This window comes from Halteromyces radiatus, assembly GCF_025201355.1.
Source record: "Halteromyces radiatus strain CBS 162.75 chromosome Unknown BX664scaffold_1, whole genome shotgun sequence".
Classification (NCBI taxonomy): Eukaryota; Fungi; Mucoromycota; class Mucoromycetes; order Mucorales; family Cunninghamellaceae; genus Halteromyces; species Halteromyces radiatus.
Genome location: NW_026251687.1, coordinates 4,350,001 through 4,376,272, shown reverse-complemented (window position 1 = coordinate 4,376,272; position 26,272 = coordinate 4,350,001). Strand labels below are relative to the sequence as shown.

Sequence of the window (26,272 nt, the reverse complement as noted above, 5' to 3'; positions counted from 1 at the left end):
ATATACACACAAAGAAAAGAGCCTAGGTCAGTTTGTTAAGGGTTTCATTTTTTTTTTTAAAAAAAAGAAGAGATATATTTGGTTTGGTTTTTGCCAGAAAAAAAAATATGTATACTATAATAATAATAATAAGAATAATAAGAATAAATAAAGTAATTTTGTTGGTTAGGTGGTGATGGAACAATAACCTTGATCAGGGTCTCCCGAGACAATACCAGTAATAGGATCAACTTTGGCAACATTGCAGATAGCAACTGTTTGTGAGTGTACACCAGGTAGACCCAAAGAATGATAAGATAGGACACCTCTTGCCAATAAGCCATATGAATATCGAATAATACGAGACCATCGTTCATTTCCACCTTGATCACCTCCAGGTGATTTGATACGAATTTGACTAACAGCTTGTGTTGGTTGAGAAGATAATATAGAGGACGAAAACGCCAGCGGTTCATCAAAATGATAAAAGCTTCCCAGGTATTCTGCTGGATCTGCACCTATCAAATAAAATCAAATAAAATAAAGAGTTCATTAATCTATAATCTATATATATATAAACGTATTATATCTATATTTACCAGAGTTTGTATATGACAAGTTGGCTATATCTGTCACATTTTCTTCTAGAATCCAATCAGGCGCAGATAAAGGTACAATACGAGAGAATGCAAATACACTAATATCAGCTTCAGCAACATTTACTGTCCATCCATTTGGGTTGTATGCTGTCACATGCAAATCAAAGATCAATTCCTTGTCAGAAGCTAGCACACGGCCCATGCTAATAGTCACATCTTGTAAAGGCTTGGCTCCACCATAAATAATGACTAAAAAACATATCAAAATAAAAAGAAGAATAGATCCACATATAGTCCATAAAATATGAGCACTATCAAAAAAAAAAAAAATAGGAATGAATGAAATTTGATATATCCCAATAACTTTGATATTATTTTATTTACCATCCTTGACGTTTTTGTTTTCGTCGACCTTCATGCCAGATAAGTGAATCTTCTTCATCATCACTTGCATATCCATCAGTAGCTTGTTGATAAGTGGGAAGATATCGTTTTGATTGATTCCGTCGTGAAGATCGCCATTGTCCATCATGTTTTGTGGCTCCATATTCCTTCTTGGCTGAATGAGGATCCATTACATAACTTCTTAATTTTGGTCGATGTGGTTGTGTTGTTGATTGTTTGAGTTCATGAGAAGATAGAGAAGACCTTAGTAATTGAGGTCCAGTATTGGATTTTTTGGATCGAAGTGACCTAGGCGCAGAAGGACGATAATAGTGATCAGACGTATTCCCATTGTGTTCACTTCCACTATAAGGATAAACATAATATTCATTTTCATCAGAATCTACATAATAAATATAAATAAGTATCTTAAAAAAAATGATTCTTTTTTTTTTTCTTTTTTACCTTCGACATTGGAGACAGCATCGACGAGATTTCGGTGAAAATATTCAGAAGGAGTAGCAGCACTATGAATAGGCGTTCGTTTGGGTTGTTTTCGTTTCGAGTCAAGCTTGGTATTTGAAGTACGTCGCATGATGTGGTTCGATTCAGCTGGAGGTGTCAACATTGGTCCTAGTGGTGGTGAGTGAGCAGTTGTTGAAGTATTACTAGAATGGAGTGGATATAAACCATGATTTTTATCGCTAGTGATGTTGGTATTATTACTATTGTTGGTATTGTTTGTGTTGTTGCTGTTGTTGTTGTTGTTGGTATTATTACCGTTGGTGCTGTTGATATAGTGGTTGTCTAAATGACCGTTATTATTGTTATCGCTAATAGTTGTATTAGAAGGAGAAGTGGTAGGTTGAGTTGATTGACCAACAGTGGAAAAGTTTTCTTGAGGAACACCAAGCTGAAGAGTAGCATCAAAATGAGCTTGTTCTACAGTCAAGTTGCGGTCAAAGTTGGATAAGAGAAGATCACGACGTAAACTTTGGGTATATTTGTCGGTGGCAAGAGTAGCAAACTTATTTAAAAAAGGTGGAGTTGGTATTGGAGTTTGTTTTCGAGAAGTAAGGTCGTTGGATGGAGGTTGTTTCTTTTCATCATCGGTAAAAGAAGACGGTCGACTAGTCAAGTCAGTAGTTGATTCCATTGCTAACAGCCAAAAAAAAAAAAAAAAAAGAGAGAAAGGAAGAGCGAAACAATTTGAGAGAGAGAGAGAGAATAGAGTCGAATGTGGGTCCTATCTTTCAATCCCCGCAAGCGTTGCCTGAGGGTCTTGTGTCAAAATGTCTTTTCTCTTTCTTTTTTTCTCAACAGTATCGTCAGCAGCCAAATCACTTCTAGGACGTGGCCAGTTTTTCGTCATCGCAAACTTCAGCATCATTACCAAGCATACCATCATTAACATTGACACCAATAACTACAATAGCAAAGAAGTGTAAATTAGCAAGTCACCTACAAAATCGATTGCAAGACCAAATTCACAAGGAATATCTTCTCCAATGGTTCTATAACTGAATTTATAACAAGGACAACTCTGGTGACTTTGACAAATCTACAAAGGATTGTTGACAAAGTGGAAACACTTATGGATTGGCAATTTATCATGTCATTGTTATAACTGAATCACGATCGAATTGATGAGGTAAGATTTGCTTTTAATTATACTATTTTGATGAACATTATGCTCAATATTTTCTTTGGATACCATAATATATTGTAGCTGGAAATGAATTTTGGAACCATTATATGCTCTTTTTATTCATCCCTTCTTATTAGGCACCAACATGTCAAGAATATAAATCATGAAAAGTTGAACCGGTTGTCTAGAAAACATGCTGTTGATCAAACTAGTGTGGATGGAATATTTGAATAACCAAGAATTATATTATCCTATACGTTGTATATAATGGTGGCTCAGTTATCGTTGGATGGTATTCAAAATGGTAAAGAAAAAAAAAGTAAGTGTTTTGTAAAAAAAATAAATTGATCCTGCTCTTTTTGTTTCTTCATTATTTTATATATGCAGCATCGATATTGTCATCACTCTTTTGTACGACAGATAATACAACTATCTTGGTTCGTCTTTTTCTCATTTGGTTCTTTTATTAACTCCTTTCATTAAGATTATTGGGAAGAAAAGGGCTCTCAATGATGGAAACATTCCTAAAGGAAATACTCTCGATACACAAGAATCCTTTTACAATCAGTTTGTTAAATATGTGAATAAAGAACAAAGTAAACAATTGAACAGTATGCTATTTTATGATGGGATGAAGGGATGAAGGGATGATGGGATGATGGGATGAAGGGCTGAAGGGATGATATGTGATGATGGGATGATATGTGATGATGGGATGATGGGACAATTTAAAATGGGATATATGTCAGGACACGTTGAGTGTGTTTACGATATGATCCATGGAAGAAGGATACAAAAGGATCAACTAGATGGACAGACGATCAGGACGATTGGATAATATACAATGATAGGATGAACAACAAAGATAGATCAACCAGATGGGTAGACTATAGGATTAATTTATATCATATGTAAATATTTGATCATCATCATTATTCAACATAGTGTTGCCAACGTCAATACTACTGAGAAAATATATAACGGAAAGAGAAAGGTACATACTTTATTCAATAATAAATGACAGAATTCAAAGAATAAGATGTCGCAAAAAATAGGAAATAAAATATAAAAAATAGAGTTGACGCATAATCCAAATTGAATACAAGAAGAAAAAGAAAAAGAAAAGGAGTAGCAGTAGTTCCAATGAGTATTTTGAATAACAGAAAAGAAAATATATATATTTCATATCCATTTTTTTATTATATTTATTTTAACTTACGTATGGACATAAGAGGTGATAACATATTTTCATATGTTGCTGTTTTCAGGTTGATTATCCACTTTGAACTGGAAACACCAAGGGAGATTTCAAATATCGGTCTTTCCCAAAATGGATGTCGCATTACCACTTTTTCAGATATCGCTCTAGAGATGTCGGTAGAGTATGTCATTGATTGATGATTGATGATAGATTATCTCTTTTTTTTTCTTTTCTTTTCTTTTTGAAGAGAAAGATGTAAAAGATATGCCACATCTGGGCTTGAACAATGTCGTAACACAGTTACCTCCAAAATTTCAGCGCGCGCCGGCTTTTTTTTTTTTTTTTTTTTTTTGTATTTTGACCCTTTCTTTCTCTTCTTTCTTTCTTTTCTTTTTGCTCATACAATAATGGCTTTTGGGTTCTTTTCAGAGACGTTTAGTGACCAAGGAACCATGGACGACGGTAATATATTTATATTAGTTGGGCGAACCTATTGTCTTTTTTTTTTTAATACTCAATTTTCTCTTTTGGTTGTTCTTTAGGAACTTGGCAGTTCTGTGGTCTTGATAGAATGCAACGTCTTTATGCTTTTGGTGCCTGGTAAAGAAATACGATACAAGATGTTTATATATTATACACTAGATGATAATATAACTCATATATACGTATATATTTAGTTTCGTCATTGGTTTTATTCTTTCGCTTGTGGTAAATATCTCTCTTTACATGACAAGAATGTTTCTTTACTAAAAGAATTCTTGTTTTCATTTATTTAGTCGTCTCTTATTCTTATAGGTGGTAATGTGGCTGGCTTTGCGATTCTTTACAGTATTGGAAACCTTGTTTCTATTTTCAGGTAACCTCGTATTCGGGAGTTTTTTTTTCTTTCTTTTTTCCTTTCCTTTTTTCCTTTTTTTTTTTTTTTTTTTTTTTTTTTTTTGAAAATAACTGACCACTTTGTTCTTTATTGATGATTGGGTTATTTTGTGTAGTTTGACTTTTATTATTGGTATTATGAAGCAAGTGAAAACAATGTTTGCACCTGGTAAGTCATGAAAATTACATCAAGTTTTCTTATTTTTTTTTTTAACTCTTTGTATTCTCTTGTAGTACGATTCTGGGCAACTACTGTATACTTGTCATTACTTGTAGTCACTTTGGTCCTCTCTATTTTGGTAAAGAAAGATGATAAAAAGGGAATATATATTATTTTGTATTGATTGAATATTTTTTATCTCATAGTTACACAACTTTATCTTGTCCCTGATTCTAGTCATTGTTCAGTTCGCTGCCTTGGTGTGGTACTCGTAAGTGAATCATATCTTTGACATTTGTGATTGCATTTAGGGGAATACCGTTTTTATTATATTATTATTATTACTAGAGCTGATCTTTCTTTTTTCTTTCTTTTTTTTTTTTTTTTTTTCTAGCGCAAGCTATATTCCTTATGGCCGTGAAATCATTCGACGATTCTTTGGCAGTTGTGTTACATCTATCTAAGCATTTGAAAGCTACCATAGTATAGTGCCTTTTTTTTGATCTTTATCCTTTTTGTATTATTGTTTTATTTTTAGTTTTCTCATTATTTTATACTCTCTCTTTTTCTTTCTCTTGTTATCCCCATCCTTCAAAATAATATATTGTTCATGTTGATTACTTTATATATATAAATAAAACTTTTTTTCTGATATCATCTTATCGTAACATCGATCAAAAAAAACTATTATTTCCTGGCTATGGACTAGCTATTTCAAAGTCACCCATGTCAAACTAGATTATTTCAAATAAGAAACGCGCGATTGCATCTCTATTTATTTTTGTTACTACTACTACTACTACTACTACTACTACTACTACTACTACTACTACTACTACTACTACTACTACTACTACTACTGCTACTATTACTACTACCTTGGACAAATGAAAATACCAACGTATAATCATAGTATGGTTATATGATGGATAATGATTTGCAGGATAGCATAGAGAAAAAATAAGGTCTACCGACGTTCATATAATCATTAAAGACCATCTATATAATATCGTTAGTTATGCTTAGAAGTTTCTACCTATGAACTTGTCTATACAAAATAAACTGGATTTTTTTTTATTAATTGTCTGAATCATAAAGAGTATATATATATATGCTACGCTAGAAAATAAAGTAATATTGTTGATATACGGAAGAGCTGTAACTACACTAATATACAAAATCTATCTAAACACCATATGGTATACGTTGCCCTTGAACTGCAGCTAAAACATTATCCAAAGCCATTGATGCCATTTTTTCTCTAGTTTCCTCCGTTGCACTTGCTACATGAGGCAAGATGATACAATTGTTGAATTGATAAAGTTTGTGATCGGTAGGTAAGGGTTCTGGTGTGGTAACATCTAATCCAACGGCAGCAATTAGTTTTTCATCCAAAGCGCGCACTTGAGAGACATTAGTATCGGTGACGAATTACGTGTATAGAAAAAAAAAAAGAGAATGATCAGACTTTCAACAATGTCAACTTTTCATCCGGTTATTTCACACTTACCCAAGTCATCTTGTTTAACTATTCCACCACGAGCTGTGTTAACAAAGACCTGAGATAAAGGTAAAAGCTTTATCATATATTTACACTACCTTTTATTTTATTTTATTTTTCTTTTACCGCAGTTGATTTCATTTTGGAAAAGGCAACATAGTCAAACAGATTTTGAGTTTCAGGGGTCAATGCACAACATACAGTAATATAATCAGATTCCTTCAAAAGATTGTCGAATGAACTGAATTCTGCACCTAGTTCACTTTCAGCTTGAGGTTTTTGACTATGGTAAATAAAATATGAAGAATGACAAGATAATCAGTAATCTTTTTTTTTTTTTAAGAAAAATTTTTAATTCTTTTTACCTACGACCATGATACAAGATTCGAGTGATACCAAAAGCTTTCAAGCGTTTTGCCACAGCTTGCCCAATACGACCCAATCCAATAACACCCAATGTTTTACCAGAGAATTGAGAACCCAAGAGCCAGTTTGGTCGCCATTCTCTCCACTATAATATATAAAATCAGTCTTGACTCTAGTAAAATCATATAATTGTAATCCTTACCTCTCCATTTTCTGCAGCACGGATTCCCTAGATATATGCGAAGGTATATAATGATATCTTGATCAATGATGATTTCAATAAAGTATAATCAATGTGTTTTTATATATTATTACCTCTTTAAAGCATCGGGAAGCAGCAAGTACGAGTAATAAAGTCAAATCAGCGGTAGCATCCGTCAAACAGTCGGGAGTATAACCAATTTGAATATTTCTTGCCCTGAGTTCAGTAATGTCACAATGGTCATATCCAATCGAAACAGTTGCCACCACTTTAAGTTGAGGACCTAAAGTGGATTAGAAGAAATATAAAAAGATGACGTTTGTTAATACATATAGAAAGAAAATGAGAGAAAGATGTTCTCTTTTTTTTTTTTTTTTTTTTTTTTTTACTACCTGCATGGTCTAGTAATTCCTTATCAATCTTATCTGTAAGAAGACAAATAATAGCATCCACACCTAAAATAATAAAGAGAGTAAAGAGTGTGTTTGAGGATAGGAGCAGTTGAGTCAAAACAAAGGAGAGAATTTACCTTTCACCCAATTTAAAAGCGTGTCTCGAGGAATAGTACAATCCTTTTTCCATTGTATGAGTTCCAGGTCTTGTTTTTCCAGTCGGTTTTGGGTATGTTTTGGTAATTCACGAGTCACAAGTACTTTCATATTGCTTACACAGAAAGAAAGAGAAAGAATAAAAAGAATACAGTTTATTCACTTTAAATTCAGACAAAAGGGTAAAAAGATAGAGACAAAAAATAAAATTTGGGAGCGAAGGAATATCAAATTTGGGAGTGAAGGGAAAATGAATTTGGGAGTGAAAGAAAAATGATCAGATTGGTATCGACGGTCTCATGTAATTCTTGGGAGAATTCCATTCGACCTTGAAATTAAAAAAGATATACACTTGAGTAAGCATGGATTTTGGCAAGATTGGGGATTGGGATAAAAAAGCAAAAAAAAAAAAAATCATGCCAAATTGTCGTTAGTGGACGGGCTTCAAAAAAAAAAAAAATAACTACCCCTTCGTGCAATTTTAATTTTTTTCTTCTTTTTCTTTTCTCCATCCACTTTTTTTTCCACATTGGGTGTCCTCTTTGTTTGTGCGATCTTGTCAAGGTAGATTTTATTAGATTTGGAGCGTTTTGAAAAAGGGATTTACAAAATACATGGGGAAACTCTTTCATTTTGGATGTAGGATTTAGTACAGGTAAATGACAGAAAATATTTTTATAATAGGATGTGAATTACTTGGACTGGATTTATTTTATTGTTAATATGAATGAAAAACTGACTGAATGGCAAACTTCTTTTGGTTAGGAAGGGCAGCTTGTTGTTAGGATCTGGGTGGTGGACGAAGGCTTCTGGTTGGTACTATAATAGATACATGTAGTAATAGTTTTAGTTAGTTAGTATGTGGATTTTTTTTTTGAAATAAAAATTATATTACTTTTTATGATACACAACAATACACTTACACTTCCATGGCTCTTTTTTTTTGATGATGATAATCATTATTAATTGATTGAGGGATGACTGAATTGACTTTTCACTCTTGGTTTACCTTATAAATTGGGAGACGAGGTGCATATTGCTATTAATACAGCTGAAAGAGAATGTCATCACGCGTCTTCAGTCCAAATTTGGTACAATGATGATAGGTTGCGAGTGAATTACAGAAATATAAAGAGGCGCATGTGATGTTACAGTATAGTATAAATGGTACTTACTCGTCGAATTTCTCGCTATGTCAAACCCACTGGTCAATCGTGAAGATAACTCAGGTAAAGCTAACTGGATTTTTGACTTGAAGTGAAAGCTTGTTCATCGTTCTCTTGTGCTTTTAGCACTTGGTCTTCGAATTGCTAATATAAAATGGAAAAAACACATCCTGATCAAAGATAATAGTCAGGATATATTTTCTTCAATAGTACAGAATCATAAAAGTACAAAAAAAAAAAAAAAAAAAGAAGATAAGATTACAAAAAAAAAATCATCATCTATCATCCATCATCCGTCATCTCCCATCCATCATCTATCATCTATCATCTCATACCATCCACCATCCATCATCATCCATTCTATTCATCATCCATTCTATTCATCATCCATTCTATTCATCATCTATTCTATTCATCATCTATTCTATTCATCATCCATTCTATTCATCATCCATTCTATTCATCATCCATTCTATTCATCATCCATTCTATTCATCATCCATTCTATTCATCATCCATCATCATCCATCATCATCCATCATCATCCATCATCGATCATCATCCATCATCCATCATCGGTCGTCCATCGTACTGTAAATCAAAAAAAAAAAGATTTTATACCTGCCATTCCTTTTGTTTTGGTAAATAGTTTATAATTGTGTTGATCGTGACGTTGTGCCCGATTTCTTGTCAATGTGGCTTCATTTTCATACTTTATCAATGTGTGAACATCATTGTCTTGTTGGATTTATTGATCATCCATGATCACGTGTATATGTATATAGAATAAAAAATAAAAAAAAAAGAGATCGAAAGAAGGTAAAGAAACAAAGAGAAAGAGAAGGAAAAATTTACTTTTTATTTTTATTTTTCAAATCATCAAGATGGACATATGAAAATGGAAAAAGAAACATTGCCTATCCAAATGATATTAATCAATACAGAAGGAGTGGTGACCCATTGCTTGAGACTCAGATGAGAACGAGAGGTCAAAATACGGAAGTATTTGGCATCAGTATTTTTGCATTTTGGCCCTGTACAACACCAAAACTGAGGGTGAGACGGATGAGACTCAGTTTCCAGATACTGTATAGTTTTTGTTATGAACATAAATAATGATTGCTGCTAAATTATTATAAGATGGTCATCACTTGCTTGAATCATATCCGCATGAAAAGCGGAATGTGAAAGCTCATTGGATTCATTTCTACCTGATTTGTTGTGACAGCCAAAAAAAAAGATTTTATAATACGATTATACAGCCACTCAAAATTTTTTGTTATTCTTGTTTGGAAGTCAAGTAAAAAAAAAAAAAAAGTTTTCCTTTTTTTTTTCTTCTTTCCTTTTCCTTATAGCCAAAATGAGGTAATGGACCTTTTTTTTTTTATTATTATTACAGAATGGTTTTATATATATACTTTATAATATTCTATCATTCAATTCAATTGAACTTCTTTTTTTTTTTCTGTCTCTCTTCAAAGCTAACTCTTGGTTGACTTTATAGAGAAACAAAAAAAAAAAAAGAGAGACTTTCTTGATCTGAACTAAACTTTTTATTTACTTTTTAATATTGATAGCGAACCTTTAAACGAAATCACTGAAACTGAAATCGAAGTAAGTTAATAGTTTCCAAAAAGAAAAAAAAATAAAAGCTGGATGATAATAAATAAAAAAAAAGGGGGAAACTTGTAATGAAAAGATAAAGGATGCATCATCTTTGATACTGACTGGCTGTTATTTTTATTTTTTCTTTAGTCCAACTGGGATGAAGTTGTCGATAACTTTGACAACATGAACTTGAAGACTGAACTTCTCCGTGGTGTTTACGCTTATGGGTAAGAAAAAAGAGAAAGAGAAAGTAGAGAAAGAAAAAAAAAGTAGGATTGAAATATTTGTTCCTGTATTTATCAAGATATCAATTGAACTAAATACTTATTATATATTATAGTTTTGAACGTCCTTCTACTATTCAACAACGTGCTATTATGCCAGTTGTCAAGGGTCATGATGTGATTGCTCAAGCTCAATCTGGTACTGGTAAGACTGCCACTTTCTCGATCTCCATCCTTCAATCAATTGATGTATCCTTGAAGCAAACTCAAGCTCTTATTCTTGCCCCTACCCGTGAATTGGCCCTCCAAATCCAAAAGGTTGTCTTGGCTCTTGGTGACTTTATGGGTATTGAATGTCATGCTTGTATTGGTGGTACTAATGTCCGTGAAGATATTGCCAAGCTTCAATCTGGTGTTCATATTGTTGTTGGTACTCCTGGTCGTGTTTTCGATATGATTCATAACCGTCGTGCTTTCAAGACTGATGCTATGAAGATGTTCGTTTTGGATGAAGCTGATGAAATGTTGGCTCGTGGTTTCCGTGAACAAATTTATGATGTTTTCCAACTTTTACCTGGTAGTACTCAAGTTGTCCTTTTATCTGCCACTATGCCCGCTGATGTATTGGAAGTCACTACCAAGTTCATGCGTGATCCCATCCGTATCTTGGTCAAGCGTGATGAATTGACCTTGGAAGGTATCAAACAATTCTACATTGCCGTCGACAAGGAAGAATGGAAATTGGATACTCTCTCCGATTTGTATGAAACTGTTACTATCACCCAAGCTGTTATCTTCTGTAACACCCGTAGAAAGGTTGACTGGCTTACTGACAAGCTCCATGAACGTGAATTCACTGTTTCCGCTATGCATGGTGATATGGATCAAGCTCAACGTGATGTTATTATGAAGGAATTCCGCTCCGGTTCTTCTCGTGTTTTGATCACTACTGATTTATTGGCTCGTGGTATTGATGTGCAACAAGTGTCTTTGGTTATCAAGTAAGTACAAGCGGATGATGATCTTGTTGAACTTTTTTTTTTTAACCAATGTTTTTTTTTTTTTATTACTCACTTAGCTACGATCTTCCTTCCAACCGTGAAAATTATATCCACAGAATTGGTCGTGGTGGTCGTTTCGGTCGTAAGGGTGTTGCTATCAACTTTGTGTCCAATGAAGATGTCCGTATGATGCGTGATATTGAACAATTCTACAACACTCAAATCGAAGAAATGCCTTTGAACGTTGCCGATTTGTAAGTGAAATAAAAAAGAAAGCTCAAATAGAAAAAAGAATGATGATGAATTGCGTCTATACTCACTTCTTTATTTCTTTATAGGATCTAAACAATCCATTGGTGGTTTAGGCAATGTAAAGTAAAATAGAATCCTGCAAAACAAGAAAAAAAAAACTCCAAAATGAAATAAAATTTATCTCCCTTTTTTTGGTCCAAAAATCTTTATCTCTATCTTTATCAAACGTTGTCTACTTTATCAAATGTTGTCTTCTTTTTTCTATGAAAATGATGACTGTCTATGATGGTGTTTGTGATGAATCGTAGGTTGGCTTTCATAATGATTGGAGATGAACTTTAGGTTGAATCTACGATGATGATTATTTTTATGTTGATGATGGTAATGACGATGATGTGATAAGCTGATGATATTTATAGATGGAAGATGGAAAATGTTCATGGAAATGGGAAAGATACAGGGGAAGAATGGATGATTAAAATATATATATATATATATAAGAATTCAATATTTACCAGATTATGAATAAAAAAGATACTTGAAATTGAGGATGATGATAGTGGAGAAGAAGAGGGGAGATGATTTCTCCGTGTTCAAGCCAAAGGACTCCTTTTTAATTTATCGTGTGAGCTCGTGTGTATATGTATCTGTTTTTTTTTTTCTTTTCTTTTTTTAGCACCCTTACCTTTTACGATGATGAGGATGATGATGATCATATGTAATCAAAAAAAGGAAAATCATACCAGTTTTATCATAAAGGTGAACAAATTATGCAGGAGTGCAAGAGACTGTCGTTTGCATACGACAACAATATGTTAGAAGACAATCCCTTTGAATCGTGAGGTCGTTCCACTCATTCTGATTGGTTGCATGAATATATCCATTCATAGATGCCAAGTTCTACTTATAGTTTATAAAAGAGACTTTTATTTATTTGATGATCGTTATTGTGGCAAAAAAAAAAAAAAAAAAAAAAGAGTATGTCGTAACGACATCCTTAATATTGATTGGTGGAGAAGATCAAAGAGATACAGTGAATCAGACTTTGAAGGAGAAAAAGAGGAGAAGATTGTAAGTGTAGTTAATAAGTCAGTTAGTTTGCGTATAGTAGAGACAAACATATAACAAAATAGAGTCAATCCGCCTATTTCACTCATATTCCTCATCTCCCCTGGGATTTTTTTTTTACTCGTTCTTTTTTTGGAAATCATTTAAAATACCGCTTGCCAATAAAGTAATTGCTATGGGATGTTGCTATGAGGATATGAGTGTTCAAAGAAAGGACAATAATAGAAAAAACATGATGGTTATGTTTTATTTATTTATTTACTTACGTATTTATTATTTTTGTACGAAATTGAATTATAGTTGGTTCCATTTATAAAAATAAAGCCTTCTTTTCCCCCCTGCTTTTTCGACTGAAATGTCCAAAAAGGCTCCCTTTGTCCATTCTCCCCCTATTTTTTTTCCTTAATCCCCAGTTTTCTTAACCTATCCGTGCCTCTTTCTTTTCCCTCTCTTATTCTTTCCTCTTTTTTTTTTTCCTTTTTTTTTTTATTGATTTGTTTTAAAATTTACCTATTACTAATCAATCATCAATCATTAACACCATCATCACGATCAATATCAATCATCATCAGCATTTTTTTTTTATTTACCTGTAGTATAAAAGGATCAAATCATCGTAAAGATAATAACATATGAAATACGGTTTGGAATTGCAGCAAAATATATTTACACCTTGGCGTTTGTCCTATGTATCATATGATGTTTTAAAAAAGGAGTTGAAATCCCGTCAATTAGATCATGGATGGACAGACCAGGATGAAAAGGCTTTTGATACGTTATTGGAAAATGAATTGACCAAGGTATATGATTTCATCAATGCAAAGTTAACGGAGATTGATGCACGCATCCTGTATTGTGAACGTACTATACAAACTCTGCAGAAGAATCCAAACATGGCATCTGATACAAATTATACCATCATGGATGAAGCTTTGACTGAAATTCTTTTTGATGTGAATGATCTTTCTCGATTCACCAGAGTTAACTTTACCGCCATCCAAAAAATATTGAAAAAGCATGATAAATGGACTCACTTGAACCTGAAGCAGACTTATGTTTCCAAACTCCGTGATAAACCTTTGGATAAACAACGTTTTGATGTTGCCATCATCTATATATCAGCTCTTCATGATATATGCCGTAATCATGGTCATCAATCTCCTGGAGATAATACCGCTGGTGCCGATCAGAATGCCTTTGAGCGAGCTACTGCCAAATATTGGATTCATCCTGATAATATCACTGAGGTCAAGGCTATTATTATGCTTCACTTACCTGTACTTATCTTTAACAAAGAAAAGAAATATGAACCTGCCGATTCAGCTATATCAAGTATTTATTTTGATAATAATAATTTTGATTTATATACTGCTCGATTACAACGAGATGAAGGTGCAGAAGCTATTCGATATAGATGGTAATTTTTTAAAAAGTCCCGCTTTTTTTTTTTTTTTTTTTTTTCTCTTTCTTTCCCATTCTCACTTCTTTTTTTTTATTTTATTTTTTTTTCTTTCAAGGTATGGAAACACCGACAACAAAGATATCTTCATAGAACGAAAAACACATCATGCTTCTTGGTTGGATGGTGCCTCTGTTAAAGATCGGTTTCGTTTGGAAGAATCTCAGGTCAATGCTTTTACAGTAGGAAGACGTACAGCTGACGATATAGTGAATAATTTACGGAAACAAGATATGGATCCTTCTGTGATAGACAATATACATTTTATTGCCAGTGGTGTTCAAAAGTCTCTTCGTGACAAACGTTTGGGACCAGTGATACGCGTCTTTTACAATCGAACTGCTTTTCAACTACCAGATAACCAACGACTTCGTATATCTTTGGATACTGACTTGACTTTTATTCGTGAAGATCATTTGGATGGACAACAACGACGAGTTCCGGATTACAATTGGCGACGAAACGATATTGGCATTGACTTTCCTTTCCAACAAGTAAAAGAAACAGATATCTTACGGTTCCCTTATGCTGTTTTGGAAACCAAACTACAAACTCATCTTGGTCAACAGCCTCCTCAATGGTTGACTTCTCTTGTTGAATCTCATTTGGTACATGAAGTTCCCCGTTTCTCAAAATATCTCCATGGTGCTTGTCATTTTTATCGTAACCGACTTCCTTTGTTACCTTGGTGGTTAGCAGAATTGAATGTGGATATTCGAAAGCCTCGTGCAGAAAACACTGGTCTTACAAGATCCCGTAGTTTCAAGCCTCTCATCGATGGTCGATATCGTCGAGCAATGATTGAAGAAAAGGAAAGGGCTAATCAAGAGGCCGTGGTCAATGACGACAAGTCTGATTATTCAAATACGGCTAAAGGAACAAGTAACAATAGCAATATTAACAGTGACAGCAGTAGACCGTCTAGTAAAAACACACTAGGTACTCAACAATCATCTAGTGAATCGACAGCACGTACAAGCAATTCCAAACCTCTACCATATAGATTCTCATCAGATGACCCTGGTGTCGATTTTTCACCACCCAAAAAGGATTACACTATCGTCAACGTATCTCCATCCGTTTCGCCTTCTTCTCAGCAAGACTACTCACATCGACAATCGATATCACTTTTACAAAATGGTAATTATCCTGAACGACCTTCCTTTTTGGATACGGGCAAAGTATCAGCAGCGACAAAACAATTCACTGACAAGGTTTTACAGCGTATCAGAAACAGTGATTCCATTCATTTTGGCCGTCCATCTACCAATCAAGAGAAACCTCCTAGACGTTCTCAGCAAAAATATGATCACGATGGTGGACGAATATCAATTCCCAAGTCTCATTCTTTAATTGGCATTCCTGTGGATGAAGATATATCTGGTCAAGGGAGACGTCAAAAGGTCAAAGTTAGGGCGGAACCAAAGACTTTCTTTGCCAATGAACGTACATTTATCTCGTGGTTACAATTTTGTGCTCTCCTATTGACTGTGGCTCTTAATCTTTTGAATTTCGGTGATAATACTTCTCGTACCATTGGTGGAGTCTTTTTAGGTCTTTCTGCGCTCGTTGCGATATATGCTTTGTATCGATTCGAAAAACGTGCTTGGTAATGATAGTATCTTTTGTTTTTGTGTCATTGTATTTTTTTTTTTTTTTTTCATTGATTCTTTTTTTTTTTTTTTTTTTTTTGTTTAGGATGATCAATAATAGAGTGGATGGACGCTATGATGATCTTGTGTAAGTCAATTTGTGGATTTTCATGTTACCAGAAAAGTATATACTGCTTCTTGTTCTAAACACCATTTTTTCTTCTTCTTCTTTCTTTTTATAGGGGACCTGCTATTTTATGCTTCCTTTTGGTGATTGCATTGATTGTAAGTCCATGTGAATGTAGGACCCCAATATAGGGTCCACTTGTCAACACGAAACATTTTTTTTTTAACCACTGTTTTTTTTTAGGTCAATTTTTACCTACGATTCAAGTAATCTAGTTATTGATGTATGTGCGCTTTGGTCCCTTCTGTCTTCTCCTCCAATATCTCTCCTTCTCCTATTTTTTTTTTTTTTTTTCATCTTCCACATTATTTTTGTACATTAGAGTACCTTTTTTCATTCTATCCCCCCTTTTTTTTTTTTTTAGCCCATTTCACATACTCGTAGGATCATTTACACTATTACATTCCTCTTTTTCTCGTATTACTTTTTGGCTGCTCTTAGATTAGTTTCTTCTCCTACGATATAATAACCTTTATATCCTTCCTATTTTTACTTCTCTTCATTGTATCAATAAATTTAATAAAAAAAGATATAAAATAATTTAGACAATGAAATATTTTATTTAAACAAAAGTTATTTTTACAAAAAAAAAAAAAAAAAAAGACATAAAGAAACACCTAAATGACAACAATAATAAAATCATCATAAAGAATACATACAATACTGATCACTGCAAATATATTCAAACCCCAATGCAAACAAGTCTCTAACCATAATGCAGAAAAACAAAAAAATAAACGCGCTTCATATGGAAAAAATCAGTAAATAGAGCGAACGAGGAAGGAAAAAGGCTCAATGGAAATACATTAAGGTGATAGACAAGAAAAAAAAAGTAGATTGGTATCTTGATTATCAGCATGAATCATCATCCGTCCTTAACCATAGTATGGTCATACAATCTCCCAATAACACAGTCCTTTATCATCCATCATATAAATAGAGACAAATAAAAATAAAGTATGTTAAACGCATATATATATATATTTGATTCAAGCAAAACAAAAAAAAAAAAGAGAGGTGATAACTACTATTTTGACTAAATTAACTAAAAACTAACACTATCAATCATAGTTCCCAGAGCCATTACAATATTGTTTCCCATGACAGCATCTACTTTTTCTTCCAAATGACGTTTGGGATCTTGTTTGCCGACATGTCGTGTTTTCAACTGATCAGGAGTCATGGTGAGTTCTTCTTGTACAGATTTGTTATATTGTTCAGCCAGTGATAGCATGTGTTTAACGGAGGCTTCATTCACTTCAGTATGTTCGATAAAGTTGTCTAATGTTAAACCGTGAGTCCAATTCTTCTTGTGCAAGTTGAGTAGCATTTTTTCTTCTAGTTCATTTTTTCGATAGTTGATAGCGATGGAATAATAGTGTCGATTAAGACCATGAATCAATGCTTGGATGGATGGTTTGTTGAGATGGCCAATATTGGATGTGGTTTGTCGAGGTTCTTGTCCAAGCATCACAGATTGAGGATTGATTAATCGGAAAGCATCAATCACTACCTTGCCTTTAACAGATTGAATAGGATCCACTACCACTGCTACTGCTCTAGGATTCAATTGTTCGAAACTCTAATTAAAAATAAAATAAAAAAATAAAAAATATTGTATGAATATCCTTCACCTTTCTCTCTCTCTCTCTTTTTTTTTTTTTTGTGAGTTCCTTACTTGTTGAGTATTGATGTCAACACTAGATAACCAGCAACCAAACCCAGGATGAGAATGATACCAACCGACAACCATTTCAGGTCTATATATAATATACCAAATAAAATGAATTAGATTTTCTTTCCAATTTTGTATATAATCGTTTATAAATAGTTCTTACCTTCCAGTCTGTTTTAACATGTCTAACATTTTTGTTTGGAATACAGGATCAACAGCTTCAACAGATACACCAGTACCACTTTGAGGCATAGCAAAAACATCAATCACTCGAACAGTATAATCATCCACGAATTCACCAAGCATCAAACCCATCACTTCCATAGGTACACCAGCGCGTCCTATTTTTTTTTTTCAAATCGAAAGGTACAAAATAGAGTTAGTACTATATATATATATATATATATATTGATAATAATTAGATTAGATTATTTACCGTGTTTCAACATCTAAAAGGTTATTCCAAATCCAAAAAAAAGGAGGTAATACAATAATGTTAATTAGTATGCTATCTTATGGTTTTTTTTTTGATCATAATTTTCAAATCGATTAATATACCTTCAAAAGAGCTAGTGAAGAAATATAAACCATTTCTGCATTATCAACTGTAGGTGTATCCATACCGGGTTGCATTGTCTATTCAAAAGAATAATATATATATATATACATTAACTTGAATCATATAATGTTTTTTTTTATTTCGCCATATCAGTACCTGACCGAGACCTGCCGAAGAGTTTCCGAATAATCGTTGAAGTCTATCCATGGTAATATCGAATATATATATATATATATATATGTATATATGTATTTAAAGAAAAAAAAAAAAGAAAAGAAAGAGAAGTAGTATGAAGGACGAAAAAAAAAAAAATTGGTGGAGCTCAAATACTAGAAAGTAATGTGGTGACGCGTACATGATTTTGTCCGCAAAAAAGTAATGACAGCGGACAAAGAAATGATATGACAAGAGAAGAGAAACTTTACATTGCATAACAATGGACCCTGAATCTTGATGATTCCCTGTTAATGACAAGCCAGGAAACAGAAAATGAATTCATGGTTTTAATGAATGATGATGGATAAATACATTTAATCTATGCAGGCGAATATAAATAACATTACTGGATTGATCATCTATCTGTCTACAATAATCAGAATACAAATCTTGATAAATCATATATACTTTTTTATAGGGAAAAATAGTTGTAAGAATCATCATCATAATTACAGTTTTTTATTTCATATATATAGGAGAATTAAAAAAAAAGAAAAAGAAAGAAAGAAGGACTATAAACAAACTAAACAATAAGATATATATATACTAATGAAGAATATGTTTGTTTGGTGCGAGACATTCCTCTTGGACACCAGGGACAATAAAGACTTGAATGCCATGTTGTTCTAATAATTGGACACCTTCACACTGGACCAAGTTTGGAGGTTCCCGCACACCCATGACAACACGAGTAATATTAGCGTTGATAATATTCTGTACACAAGGTATGTTACCAGATAGTCGAGTAGAACAGGGTTCCATAGTAGTATACATGGTACCACCTGAGGCCAGATTTGGATCTTGTAATTTCAAAAGAGCACACTGTTCAGCATGTGTGTTGCCAGGAAGTTCCCTTGAAAAACCAGTAGTCAAGAGTTCACCATCTTTGCTGACAAGACAAGCCCCTACACAATAAGCCTTTTCTGCTGGTATTGACTTTTTCGCTTGTTCAATGGCTAAAGACATATATTTGATATCATTATTATCTTGAGTATACTGAGTGCCGTATTCATCCATCATAACAACGGTGCTGAGATCTAACTACCAAGAAGAGGAGAAAGTAAGAGATAAAAATAAGAGTTCTATATATATATATTTGAGAACACAAAAAAGAATAAAAAAAAAAAAGGGGAGAGAGCCGCTGTTTACACTTTTATTCAATAGTAAGTGACGGAATTCAAAAAATTAAAGATATCGCAAAAATAGAAAATAAAGTGTAGTAAGGATAGAAAAGAGATGACAAAAAAAAAAGAAATAATTGAACGCATAATCCAAATTGAATACAAGAAGAAAAAGAAAAGGAATGGTAATAGTTCCATTGAGTATATAAGAGATTTTTGAATAATAATAGAAAATATATATATATATTTAGTCAACATATCTATTTTTTTTTATATTTATTTTAACTAATACTGTATTATCATCATCAATCATCAATCAATGTGTTTTGACATACTCTGGAGCCATATCTGAAAAAGTGGTAATGCAACATCCATTTTGGGAAAAACCAATAGTTTATTTATAACATCACGAAATTATTTTTTTTTGTGACCCGACAAAAAACTCTGAAAACTAAATTGGGAAAAAAAAAGAGCCTGCTCCTCTCTTTTCCCCCCCTTCTCTTTCTTTTCTTTTCCATATATACAAAGGGAGGCATTGATTTAGCTGGTTCTTCTTTCAGTGTCTCGTATATACTTTATTTATCGTATACATTTTCTGTTCTTCTTCTTTTTCTTCTTGTCCTCTCACCTTTTCACTCACTCACTCAGTCTTTTTTTTTTTTCTCTCTCTCTCTATATATATATATATCATCACTACTCATAAAGTCATCAACAACATTAAAAAGTAAGGAGCTACTATATAAAGCTTCTGTTAGGTTTATTCACTTCTTTTTCCTTTTTTTTTTAGATAATGGAAGGCATGTCTAGAGAAACTTATATTGGTAAGAAGGTTAATAAATAATATACAACTTTATTCTCGTCCGGATATTTAGATTCTTCGTCTTCTTTATATGATCAATGATAGAAGCCAATGTATCAACCATGAGAACCTCTTGTGTACAACCATCCAATTTATATGTACCTTCGACACAAATGCCAACTTCTCCTATTGGAGATTTCTTCAATGACCAAGATGATATGGAAATAGACTCGGAAACTCGATCCATTGACACTCCTGCACCAGTCAAGTTTGTTCGCCAGGACTCTGTACGAATGCGACAAGCGGCTCCTATTGCTGCTCCTTCCACTGCTATCATTGAAAAATTACAATCATCTTATTCTGGTCAACATTCTACAGGTCCTTTGACGCCGGCGTCTTCTCTTCCACCCACTCATCCTTCAAATCATGTTATACCTCCTTCACCTCATTCTCCTGGTCAGAAAATACAATCACAGCCGCCACCACAGCAATCACAACAACCACATCAAATGACATCTCATTCTCATAACGAGTATTCCTCCAACCAACATCAACAACACAAACAACAATCTCAATTTACACCACCTCAAAATCCTGTTGAAGCCATGCTTCAATCGGGTATTCAATATCATGAAGCTGGCCAATTGGAAAAAGCAACAGATTACTTTCGTCAAGCAGCTAGCAGGGATTCTCCTATGGGCATGTTTCTTTATGGTGTATCCTTACGGCATGGATGGGTAATTTTTTTTTTTTTTTGATGTATTTCTTTATATCTCATATCTTTTTTTTTTTTTTTATATATATATTTTCATTTCATTTAGGGTTGCAAAAAGAGTGAACATCTGGCATTTCAATATCTTCAAAAGGCAGCTGAACACGCAGTATTGGATTTAAATAGTTTATCAAGTACCGTCAATACCTCAGCTAGCAAAGGGGAACTAATTATGGCTATTTATGAAATGGGTGTTTCTTTTCGACATGGTTGGGGGGTAATAAAAAAAAAACAAAAATCATCATCTTGGTTTGAAAATGTTTACGAACTGTCTCCTTTATATATATATATTGTAGTGCAAAAAGAACAAGGAAACAGCTGTACACTTTTTCAAAATTGCGGCTGATTTAGGGGATCCAGATGCACAAAATGATTTAGGACATTGTTATCATCATGGTAATGGAGTTAAGAAGGATTTACATTTGGCAGCAAAGTATTATCGAAAAGCGGATAAGCAAGGACATGGTCTTATGGGTAACTCTTGGATTTGGAAGTCAAAATATGATTAGTTAAGTTATCCTCTCTCTCTCTCTCTCTCTATCTCTTATTCTTGGTTTGTCTTGCTCCCTGTGTGCGCATGTTTGTGTTTATTTATCTACCTGATATCCATTTTCTTCATTTTGTCCCTTCATTTTTTTTTTTTTTTTGAATTATAATCAGCTTAATAAACGATGTTTAGTGGAAGAAAATAATGACATGTTCTTTTTTTTTTTTTTTTTAAATCCATACGAAGGTCTTAATATGCCGATACTTGTTTGATTAAATTACCAGTTATTTTGTTACATATTAGAGATGATCGTTTTTTTTTCCTTGTATTCAATGAACTAGTGCTTCCTTTTCTTTATTTTATTATTAGGTATCAAAAGAATGATGTTGACATTTATGTGATTTGCTTAGCATTGAAGGGAGGGTAATAGGAGAAAGGATGGATGATAGATTAATATAATTGATAATGATTGAAATTTCTTACGATGAAGACTCTTAATAATTATTTAAACTGAGGATCGTTTGGGAGATCTTTTGAACTAGATTATATGAAGTTTGAAAATGCTTGATCTCAGATCAACTTATACTTTTGTATCAGAGCGATCTGATTCCTAGAATGACTTGAAGTGAGATTGAAAAAGGTTCTTTTATTATCACATTTCATTCATTTTTACATATCATCCATCATCATATTATGATGATTGCTTTATATCAGTAGAACCAAAATGAATCGGTGTTTGAATTAGTCATTGAATAGGTGAAGAAAGTGAATTTTGTTTTCTTTGGTCTACACTGTATTTCCTTTTCTTTCTTTCTCCTTTTCAGTCTCTATTTTTTTTTTCTTGCATTTACTTCTTCCTTTTATTTTTTTTTTTTAAATAATGGCAGCTGCCAAAATCATGGCAAAGTTGCAAAGTGAACAAAACAATGTTGTTCAAATGGCTGATTTCCACGCAAAACAAGCATCAACATTGACGGATTATTCTCGAAAAAAGGATATTCGACGTACTCAACCCGTATCTTCTATATCGACCTCTCCCAAGCAACAAGAAGCCAAGGTAATGCAATAATATTACATTGTATACAAGTATTTTCATTTTAATATATGCTCTTCTTCTTTGTTATTTTCTTTTACTTTTATTCTTTTCTTCCGTTTTAATTGTTTTAACTATAGTTATCGTTGAAGTTTGATGACCAATGTAAGTTTCATACATATTATTCATAGGTATTGAATATTGATTTATATTTTTATATTGAATAGGTTTGATTGAACGACATACACATGAACCACCATCACTTATTTTACACCTGTACTCTACCTACTTCAAGTTTGAACACGAGGTAAGAGAATATAAACATAAACAAAGAAAAGACGCATCAATATAGTAGATCTATTCATTTATTAACTAGTTTTGTTTACTTCTACTTTAGGATGGTTTTTTCTCTTACAAGAGTCAATTCAAGGTTTGTATACTTTTTCATAATTCAAGATCGCAAGTCTATGAATCAGATACTAATACTCATTACCTTACTGTTTCTTCTTCTTTTTTTTTTTTTTTTTTTTTTTTAATGATCGTAGGATTTTTTATCTTGTGTCAAGGAAAAACAATTACCGTCTGATTTGATGGACGTATTTAATGAAGCATCTTGCCGGTATTATGAAGGTAGGAGAAAGAAATGGTACGTGGACGATATTGATTCTTATTTGTATATCAAAAATAGGATGTTTGATTGTAGAAATCCACGATCATCGTCAGGCAACTAAAGACAATGACAATAGCGATAACAAGACACATATCAAACGCGTGGTTATGCGACCGACAGCAGAAAGTATATGGTCTGATATACAACTTTTGAATGAAGAATGGGGTGGTCCATGGACTGAAGAATTAGCATTGGAAGTCGAAGCCCAGATTTTGGTAAGATGATCATAAAATATCTTCCTATATATTTTGTCCTCATTTTTTTTATTATTATCTTTATAGTTGGTTACGGAAGAACCTCTTTGTCTTGATCCCTCCTTCAATGTATCTCGTATCAGCAATGCAATCGAATATTCTAGTGGAAAACGCCATGTCAAGAAGAAACAAAAGTGGAATTCCCTTGAACGAGAACAAAAATTGGCTCAGAAGAAAGAAGATAATAAACTAATGACTATTTTGGATGCTGTAAGAGAAAAAAAAGAAAAAACGCAATCAAGAAACTGTTAGTTGTACTAAGACTAGTTTTTTTTTTGATATCTAGCGCTCAAAACGATCATTTCCTTTTGAACCTAGGTAAGTTATCATTTATTCCTGTGATCAATTATTCCTTTTTCTCATTCTTTTTTTTTTTTTTCCTTATTACTTTTGAACACTCTGAAATTATAATTTAGTTTTGGCAATATCTCATTTTTACAAGAATGGCGGTCAAAGAAACAAAAAGCAGATCATGAAGCTATTCCATCTATTGAAACGAAGAAAATGAAAAGTAAGTGATATATATTGATTGATATCTTGTTTTCTCACTATTTTTTTTTTTTTTTTTTTTTTTTAGATCGGAAGACGATGTCTGAACCTCCTCTATTACCAGATGGAAGGAAATGCGTACGCACAATTCGATTTGAACGATCAGAAGGAAGCAACAGTAAGTTGAAAAGAAAGAAGAGAGAGACAGTGTGTACACTGTGGGATATATGTACATATTAACCGACTATTTTTATATTGAATAGGAAAAGTATATACTGTTGTCAATTTATATGTGGCAAACGGAATCTATGATGGTGTTTTTCGATGGGGAACAGTATGTGATACAAGTCTTAACGGTGGTAATTTGGAGTAAGTAAAAAAAAAAAAAAAAAAAAAGACAGAGATAGAGTTAGTGATAGGATGATAGTTTAATATATCTCTATTCGTTTCATAGATTCAAGATTGGACCTGAATACCTTATGGAAACATATGTAGTTCAATTAAAGACGGCGTATGGTTATTTCAATACATTAATCTGTGATAACAACCTCGCGAATCCAGTTCCTCACTCTCCATCAGTTGCTGCACGAATGGCGGCGGCTGCAGCGGCTCAACAACAACAAATGGCTCTTTTGCAAAATGCTACCGTCCAACAACAGTTACAAGCTCAACAACAAGCTCGTGGAGCACAACAAGGAAAGATGCTTACGCCACAACAAAGGGCTCTTATGGCTCAAGCTCAACAACAAGCTCAACAGCAAGCTCAAGCACAACAACAAGCAATACAACGTACAAACGCAACAACGGAATCACCAACAACACAAGTTACCGCAGCAACATCAGCAATCAATCAAGCAGCTACGTCTTTACCATCTGCTGTGGCAGCAACCAATATGATGAAGCAATCTTCGGCAACTTCACATCAACCTACGCAACCGCAAGTAACGATACCACAAGCAGTTCAAAGCAACGCAAGTCCAGTTTCCGGACAATCAACAGCAACGGCATCAACAACTGCACCTTTGAATATTGGAGTGAATCAAGGTCAAGGTTTGTCAAGTATTCAACAAGCGGCTATTATAAGTGCTTTAGGATTAGGAGGACTTCAACAAATGCCTTCGCCGATGATATTGCAACAACGTATTCAACAATTAGTAGCTTCAGGTGTGATTCCTTTGGCAACAGCACAAGAACTAGTCAACCAACTTAGTAATCCAGTTACAAGTGCTCTTATACAACAACGCATTCAACAGCAACAGCAGCAACAAGCAGCCCTTCAATTCCAACAGCGACAACAGCAAGCAATGTTGAATAGTCAAGCTCAAACAACGCAATCTGTTCAACAACAACAATCACCAGTAAATACCAGAACAACGACACAGTCTCAACCTATGAATGTAATAAATGCAACTGCCCAATCATCTCCAACACAACAACAACCATGGATACCCAATCAAACACAACAAGTCAACACCACACCAGTTACAGCTCAGGCTAATGCGACAACACAAATCTTTGCGCAGCTTAGTCCACATCATCAACAGCAAATGACGGCCATTATTATGCGACGACAACATCTCATCAATCAAGCCAAACAGGGTATGTTTACACAAGAACAATTATCAGCGCATATTCAACAGCTGCAATTAGCACATCAATCCATCATACAACAACATCAAGCATTACAACAGCAACATGCTCTTCAAAAAGCTCAGGCTCAACAGCAAGCACAAGTACAACAACAGACACAGACACAGACTCAGCAACAACAACAACAACAACAGCAACAACAACAACAACAAGTGGCACAACAACAACAACAAGTGGCACAACAACAACAACAACAACAGCAACAACAGCAGCAGCAGCAACAGCAGCAAGTCGCCCAATTACAACAACAACAACAGCAACAACAACAACAACAGCAACAACAACAACAACAGCAACAGCAACAGCAACAACAACAACAACAACAACAACAACAACAACAACAACAACAACAACAGCAACAGCAACAGCAGCAACAACAGAAACAACAACAGCAGAAACAACAGCAGCAACAGCAGCAGCAACAACAACAACAACAAGTGGCACAACAGCAAGTTCAACAACAGGTTCAAGGACAACAAAATCAACAACAAGGGCAGCAATCACAAAATCAAACAATCCAACAACC

At 33.7% G+C, this 26,272-nt stretch overlaps 9 protein-coding genes across 9 annotated transcripts in view; 5 read left to right on the top strand and 4 right to left on the bottom strand.

The window, feature by feature from the left end:
- Positions 1-165: 165 nt before the first annotated feature.
- BX664DRAFT_254190 (uncharacterized protein) lies at positions 166-1,557 on the bottom strand (the record flags this gene model as incomplete). Its single annotated transcript, XM_051540357.1, has 4 exons — positions 166-497; positions 660-889; positions 963-1,365; positions 1,428-1,557. The coding sequence occupies 4 exons, from the start codon at positions 1,555-1,557 to the stop codon at positions 166-168; spliced, it is 1,095 nt and encodes a 364-aa protein (XP_051405742.1).
- A 2,598-nt stretch (positions 1,558-4,155) lies between these two features.
- On the top strand, positions 4,156-5,504 carry BX664DRAFT_323044 (Got1/Sft2-like family-domain-containing protein). Its single transcript, XM_051543602.1, has 8 exons — positions 4,156-4,273; positions 4,354-4,411; positions 4,489-4,519; positions 4,588-4,667; positions 4,804-4,856; positions 4,922-4,986; positions 5,054-5,118; positions 5,242-5,504. Exons 1-8 carry the CDS (start codon positions 4,219-4,221, stop codon positions 5,309-5,311), a joined length of 477 nt encoding a protein of 158 aa, XP_051405741.1. The 5' UTR covers positions 4,156-4,218; the 3' UTR covers positions 5,312-5,504.
- Positions 5,505-5,891: 387 nt separating this feature from the next.
- On the bottom strand, positions 5,892-7,837 carry BX664DRAFT_377660 (D-isomer specific 2-hydroxyacid dehydrogenase). The gene is made up of 8 exons (XM_051548785.1): positions 7,446-7,837; positions 7,309-7,371; positions 7,030-7,199; positions 6,917-6,943; positions 6,714-6,859; positions 6,475-6,631; positions 6,358-6,406; positions 5,892-6,250 (listed from the first exon to the last, which is right to left on the bottom strand). Exons 1-8 carry the CDS (start codon positions 7,573-7,575, stop codon positions 6,033-6,035), a joined length of 960 nt encoding a protein of 319 aa, XP_051405740.1. The 5' UTR covers positions 7,576-7,837; the 3' UTR covers positions 5,892-6,032.
- A 2,153-nt stretch (positions 7,838-9,990) lies between these two features.
- Positions 9,991-11,721, top strand: BX664DRAFT_346177 (ATP-dependent RNA helicase eIF4A; the record flags this gene model as incomplete). Its single annotated transcript, XM_051547513.1, has 5 exons — positions 9,991-9,995; positions 10,208-10,244; positions 10,386-10,465; positions 10,579-11,463; positions 11,541-11,721. The coding sequence occupies 5 exons, from the start codon at positions 9,991-9,993 to the stop codon at positions 11,719-11,721; spliced, it is 1,188 nt and encodes a 395-aa protein (XP_051405739.1).
- Positions 11,722-13,200: 1,479 nt separating this feature from the next.
- BX664DRAFT_355502 (VTC domain-containing protein) lies at positions 13,201-16,315 on the top strand. The gene is made up of 4 exons (XM_051547820.1): positions 13,201-14,200; positions 14,301-15,851; positions 15,941-15,982; positions 16,077-16,315. Exons 1-4 carry the CDS (start codon positions 13,416-13,418, stop codon positions 16,150-16,152), a joined length of 2,454 nt encoding a protein of 817 aa, XP_051405738.1. The 5' UTR covers positions 13,201-13,415; the 3' UTR covers positions 16,153-16,315.
- Positions 16,316-16,974: 659 nt separating this feature from the next.
- BX664DRAFT_290737 (26S proteasome non-ATPase regulatory subunit 14) lies at positions 16,975-18,513 on the bottom strand. Its single transcript, XM_051541906.1, has 6 exons — positions 18,412-18,513; positions 18,255-18,332; positions 18,133-18,145; positions 17,860-18,037; positions 17,700-17,781; positions 16,975-17,603 (listed from the first exon to the last, which is right to left on the bottom strand). Exons 1-6 carry the CDS (start codon positions 18,460-18,462, stop codon positions 17,067-17,069), a joined length of 939 nt encoding a protein of 312 aa, XP_051405737.1. The 5' UTR covers positions 18,463-18,513; the 3' UTR covers positions 16,975-17,066.
- Positions 18,514-18,979: 466 nt separating this feature from the next.
- BX664DRAFT_323028 (cytidine deaminase-like protein) lies at positions 18,980-19,596 on the bottom strand. The gene has a single exon (XM_051543601.1). The coding sequence runs from the start codon at positions 19,489-19,491 to the stop codon at positions 19,018-19,020; it is 474 nt and encodes a 157-aa protein (XP_051405736.1). The 5' UTR covers positions 19,492-19,596; the 3' UTR covers positions 18,980-19,017.
- A 1,400-nt stretch (positions 19,597-20,996) lies between these two features.
- Positions 20,997-21,672, top strand: BX664DRAFT_254865 (uncharacterized protein; the record flags this gene model as incomplete). The annotated part of the gene is made up of 3 exons (XM_051540390.1): positions 20,997-21,128; positions 21,213-21,380; positions 21,460-21,672. The coding sequence occupies 3 exons, from the start codon at positions 20,997-20,999 to the stop codon at positions 21,670-21,672; spliced, it is 513 nt and encodes a 170-aa protein (XP_051405735.1).
- Positions 21,673-22,463: 791 nt separating this feature from the next.
- The window catches only part of BX664DRAFT_382587 (Spt20 family-domain-containing protein), a 4,664-nt gene continuing 855 nt past the window's right edge, over positions 22,464-26,272 (top strand). The window contains exons 1-13 of the mRNA XM_051549060.1: positions 22,464-22,707; positions 22,824-22,848; positions 22,911-22,990; positions 23,081-23,113; positions 23,229-23,313; positions 23,372-23,568; positions 23,635-23,817; positions 23,894-23,925; positions 24,024-24,118; positions 24,185-24,274; positions 24,360-24,465; positions 24,551-25,976; positions 26,151-26,272. The exon at positions 26,151-26,272 is cut by the window's right edge and continues 855 nt beyond it. Coding sequence (XP_051405734.1) covers positions 22,531-22,707; positions 22,824-22,848; positions 22,911-22,990; positions 23,081-23,113; positions 23,229-23,313; positions 23,372-23,568; positions 23,635-23,817; positions 23,894-23,925; positions 24,024-24,118; positions 24,185-24,274; positions 24,360-24,465; positions 24,551-25,976; positions 26,151-26,272 — 2,651 coding nt within the window. The 5' untranslated portion in view covers positions 22,464-22,530. The remainder of the gene's footprint in view (positions 22,708-22,823; positions 22,849-22,910; positions 22,991-23,080; positions 23,114-23,228; positions 23,314-23,371; positions 23,569-23,634; positions 23,818-23,893; positions 23,926-24,023; positions 24,119-24,184; positions 24,275-24,359; positions 24,466-24,550; positions 25,977-26,150) is intronic.